At 44.5% G+C, this 5433-nt stretch overlaps 1 protein-coding gene across 1 annotated transcript; it reads left to right on the top strand.

Moving 5' to 3' along the window:
* The first annotated feature begins 440 nt into the window (after window positions 1–440).
* LOC141012024 (general transcription factor II-I repeat domain-containing protein 2A-like) lies at window positions 441–1805 on the top strand. Its single transcript, XM_073485404.1, has one exon. It carries the CDS (start codon window positions 441–443, stop codon window positions 1803–1805), a length of 1365 nt encoding a protein of 454 aa, XP_073341505.1.
* The last annotated feature ends 3628 nt before the right edge of the window (window positions 1806–5433 follow it).

Here is a 5433-nt window from a genome sequence, read left to right as displayed (position 1 = left end):
TTTCATACGGAATGGGAGGAGGAGTTTTTTTTCACGATGACATTTTCGAAGTGCGTTTGCCTCATCTGCCAGTCTACCATCGCAATACCAAAGAAGGGAAATGTGGAGCGGCATTTTCGGACTGTTCATGGAAAATATGATACCGACTTCCCGCCGAAAAGCGAGCTGAGGAAGAGAAAGGTGAAGGAATTAAAATGCCAGTTGTCCGGACAGCAGTCATTTTTCACACAACCTACTTCAAAAGCGAAAGCCGCCACCGAAGCATCGTTCCGGGTGAGTCATCTCATCGTTAATAACAAGAAATCCTTCCAAGACGGAGAAATGGTAAAGGAGGCATTCGTTGAAGCAGCTGACTCATTGTTTCGAGACTGACAGAAATAGTATCTTCGATCAAAGCTCTCCAGCTGTCAAGGAGTACAGTTACACGGCGCTGTGAAGCCATGGCGGAGGATTTGACCGGGCAACTTTGGAAAGACATCGCAGACTGTGAGTGTTTCTCACTGCAGTTGGACGAGTCTACGGACGTGAGTGACACAGCACAGATGTGCATTTTCATTCGTATGGTGTTTTCTGATATCACTGCAAAAGAGGAGCTATTAACAGTACTGTCCATGAAAGAACAGACGCGAGGAGAGGACATATTTCAGTCGTTCAAAAACTTTATTGATAAAACCCAGCTCCCAGTGTACAAATTGGTGTCTATCACCACGGATGGCGCACCTGCAATGGTTGGCCGCTTGAATGGATTTATTGCCAAGTGCAGGCAGGACGATGCTTTCCCGGACTTCTTGAATTACCATTGCATAATCCACCAACAAGCGTTATGCGCTAAAATGCTCAACATGAAAGAGATTATGGATGTGACAACGAAGATCGCCTGCTCTATTCGCGCCAGAGCTCTTCAAAGACGGTTATTCCGTGCACATCTGGAGAAGGCTGACTGCGACCACTCTGAGTTGTTGCTGCACACTGACGTGAGATGGCTTAGTCGAGGCAAATTCCTGCAAAGATTTCGAGAGCTCTGTCCGGAGATTAAGGATTTTTTCCGTGTAGCTGGACATGCAGAATACAAGCAACTAAGTGACGTTCAGTGGCTGTTAGACTTGGCATTTTTAGCCGATTTGACAAACATGTTGAATGACCTCAATCTAGAGCTGCAAGGAAAAGACAAAACAGTGATCAATATGATCAGCTCAGTTAATGCTTTCAAACGAAAGATGGGACATCTCTCCTCAAAGCTGCAGCGCCATGATTTGGCAAACTTCCAGAACCTGGCGTCAGAGCTGGAGATGCAAGGGAAGGCCTGTGTGCAACTTGATAGTGCACGCTACACAGAGCAGATTGACAATCTTCTGTCAGAGTTTGACAAACGCTTTCAAGACTTTTCTTTGCTCGAGCCAGTCGCTACATTCATGTGCTATCCTTTTCGGGATGATGCTGAGGTGGATTCACTCGCATCAAAAATTGCAACACTGTTTCACCTGAACTCTTCTGGAGTGGAGGATGAGATTTTGACACTGCAAGCCGACATTGAGCTGAAGTCCAGAGCTCATGGACAGTTCTGGAACTTACTCACAGAGGTAAAGTACCCCAACATGAGGAAATGTGCTACCTCCTTGACTGCATTATTCGGCTCCACTTATTTATGTGAGTCAGCCTTTTCTCACATGAAGATCATTGAGTCCAAGTACCACTCCACCATGACTGACGATCATTTGGAAGTGTGCTTGAGGCTGGCTGTCAGCAGCTACTGTCCGGACTACGCATCCCTGGCTGATTCAATTCAGTGCAAGTCATCAGAGTAAACTCAGGTAATGACAAAAAATGTGCATAGTTAATTGTGTTGTGCAATATTGGCTCATGCGGTTATGCAAGGTACATCAACATACATTGTACAAAAAATCCTCAATATATTTATAAATACATTTGCATTTTTGTAGTAGGTAGATCATTTTGCCTTGGTCATTTTATAAGTAGCTCGCATGCTGAAAAAGTGTGAGCACCCCTGGTGTAGGTTATGTCAGCTCTGTGTCGATCCACAGAGACATTTATATGAATCTTCACAGAACCTAATTTCTAGTCTGAAAAACATGTGTGAGTTTAAATATTAGATACAACAGGTGCTTTACATTATCACAAGCTGCCAATTCTTGTTTATAGTTATGTAAAGTTTTGGTAATGGACATGTCGTATGACACTATGAAGCAGGAAGTATCACACTGTTCTTTAGTCTCTCTTAGCCTGAAGCAGTGATCTGTTCAAAGGCGTTCACTTTATAGAGCACAGAGTGCAGCTGCCCAGAGTCAGGTTACAGTCCAGTATGAAGACTGCTCTCTACACTGTGGACATTGGGAAGGCAGGAATAATAGGGATTGTGGCTGGAAGTGAGATCAGACACCAGCGCTTCACTGTGCTGCAAGCTGACTTTTTAGAACACTACAGCAGCCGGGACTGAGTCATGTGACTTATATGAATATAAATATCTCAGCTCACCTATTTCCCCTCACCTGGCCACAGCGTGTTAGGCCCTTATCACTGCAGAATCTTAGTCCTCTGATTTATCAAACCTAATCTAACTATGAATCAAGGAACCTCTGTATGTCCTTTGCATAAATCAAGAACCATTCATCCAATCTACTTCACACTTGACAGGTTAGTTGCTGAGGACCCAAGAAAGAGCAGTGTTGAATTTGGTGAGATTTGGACAATTCAATAGTAATACCTTTTGAATAGATAGTGCACACTGCTCTGTGCAGCAGTGGGGACGTGTATGGCTTCAGCGCTCTGGCCTCATGGCCATGCAGCAAATAGCCACAGGTTGGACTCGAACCCGGAGCCGCTGCAGCGAGGACGAAGCCTCTGTACCCCCATGAGAAGCGTGCTCTACCATCTGATGTTTGTGAATTAATGTTACTGCTGCATTAATGTGTATGTGTCATTTTGCTGCTGTAGATGTTTAATGTTGAGCTCATTTTATAAAGCTACTGGTGGCCAGTTTAAACCTCAGCAATGCATCATATTCTATGAGATCATTATGTTTTTCCTGTGAGAACCGTGTACTGTGTCTCTATAAAGTTAGAAAAACAGCCTACTTTCAGCGTTTTGATGATGCAGGTAATCAAACAGGTTGATTAAAGAGCGTATGTAGCTAAGGAAGGAGGAGAATTTTCTTCATCATTCAGCTCCTTTCCTCCTCTACTTCCTTCACTCTTCTTCCTCTCCAGTGTTCCTCCTCTCCTTCCTCTCTGCTCTATCGGACTTGAAAAGATATCTGTGGTGATGTGGGTGCATTTCTGGTGCGTTTTCCCATAAAAGTCTTTTCATAAAATATCGCGAGCAAGAATGAGTGATGAAGTAATGCTGCTGTACCGGGCAGCCCCCTCTGTTGGCCAAAACAAGCACAACTTGATTGATACATTAACCATAGGCTGTGCTACCTGTTCTTTTCTGCCACACAAAGTATTATCTCACTTTGCGGCCTGTTTTTAAGGCACCGTTAAAAGTTGGGACATTTTCCGGGAACAGCTCCAGCAGGGACTTCTGCTCTCCCTATGTCAACAGTAGTATGACTGACTTCATTGTCTCGCCGAGTCTGGACAATCAACGATCAACATAAGCTGCAAACACTCAAACATGCTCTGTGTACTCATCAGTGCAGAATCCTGCACGTCTGCATCGTGATGCATCTTATAATTGAGATATTTCCACACCTCTAGTGAGAGGAGTGAATAACAGGATGGTATGAGAAATCAAGCGTACAAGAGTCTTCCTGACTCATCTAGAACTTCGCTGGAGCCTCATTGTGACTTTTTTTTTATTTTATTTTTTTTATTCATGGATGTTCTACATCGTAGTATTTTCCCATGGGTGGAGCAGTGGGTGGTTTAAACCACCCAAACTAATTTTCAATCACCAACAAATGTTTTAACACCTGGAACTCAATCAAACCCTATGAAACCTTGTCTAAGATCTCTGGAATGCCTTCTGTTACCCTTGCATCTCCTTCTGGGACTCCTGGAATCTTTGAAACTTCAAGAACTCATAGGAAACCTCTACACCCCCTCCCAGGAGCCTGGCTGTCTTCTTTGAGAAGCCCTGATCAAAAGGAATGTTTGTATAAGAGCATGAACAGGTGGGCAGTAACCATCAGTTGGCCGTAAGGGTTAAATCCTTCCAGTTGCATTTAGAGAAGGCGGCCTGTCTGCTCGCAGCTGTTGCAACACTACTGCGCGCTGCAGCAATGTAACTACCCTCCCCTTGTCTTCCGAAACCTCTCACTGGCCAGCACCTCTCTCTCACTCCTTTTCTCACGCCTCTCCTTCCTCTGATCCGGCCTCTGGCAGTTACCCCGGGACTTCTGGATATGTGGTTATCTTTCATCCCACCTCTCCGGGCTTGCTGCAATGACAAGTATCCCTATCACATAGCACAGTGCCGGATGTTTCAGCGCACAGGAGGAAAGGGCTTCCGTGTGTCCGGGTGTGTGTAAAGGCGTGAATGTCTCTCACCACTCTCATGGCTCCGGAGATGAGACCACAGGCAGGATGTTGTGTTAAGAGCTTATAGATGTAGGCTGATGATAAGTGACTTCCACTACTGTAATTGCACTCTAATTACACTCTCTGTGTGTGTTGATTTGTGCAATTATATATCTGTGTCCACCTTCATATGGTTTTTACATGTGTGGCTCTACAGCTTACCCAGAGAAGAGAACAACAGTACAGGGAAGGAACGCTGGAAGTGAGCAAGTTTTTCAGTCTCTATAGAAGCAGATCAGTGTCTGAGGTAACTGTGATCCTTCCCTGCCAGTGATTTATCCAGCTCTGTTGTGGTGCTTACCCCCGGGGCTCCACTCTCCATGTTACAACACAGCAATCCATCATCCTGTCAAAGTCGAGAGACAGAGCCAAAAGACTATATCCTCTATCAACCCAGACCAACTTTCAAACCGGTTCCTCTGAGCACATGACACATACGCTCTCTGTTTCAGTATTTCAGTTGTCTTGCTCTGTGATGGACTGATTTTGTATTGACGGAGAAAATATTTATGTTTTGATATATTTAATAGTTTTGACAATGTATTCTAAAGAATTACCAGGCTCATTAATGTAACAATGAGGGAACCTGTGTTGCAATTCTAACAGCACTAAATTCAGTTTTTTGTGTCACCAGAGGGAGCTGTGTGAAATCTTATGTCCTCAAGTAATGTAAATGGTCAGCGTCAGTTGGGTCTGAAGACTAGCCTACAAGTTTTCATATCTGTTGGTGTGGAGTTGGAAAGAAATGAGCTGACCAGACCTCTGAGGCCCCACTCCTCATCCTGCTCGAAGCTGGCGGCTCGATGCTAGCTGCTATTAGGATAATGCAGCCTGTTCTCACTCCCAACGCGTCAAATACTCTGAACTCTGAAGAAACCTAGAGCCCATAAATCCA

This window comes from Pagrus major, chromosome 17 (assembly GCF_040436345.1).
Source record: "Pagrus major chromosome 17, Pma_NU_1.0".
Classification (NCBI taxonomy): domain Eukaryota; kingdom Metazoa; phylum Chordata; class Actinopteri; order Spariformes; family Sparidae; genus Pagrus; species Pagrus major.
The sequence above is the reverse complement of the archived record's forward strand: the minus strand, read 5'-3'. Positions and strand labels throughout refer to the sequence as shown.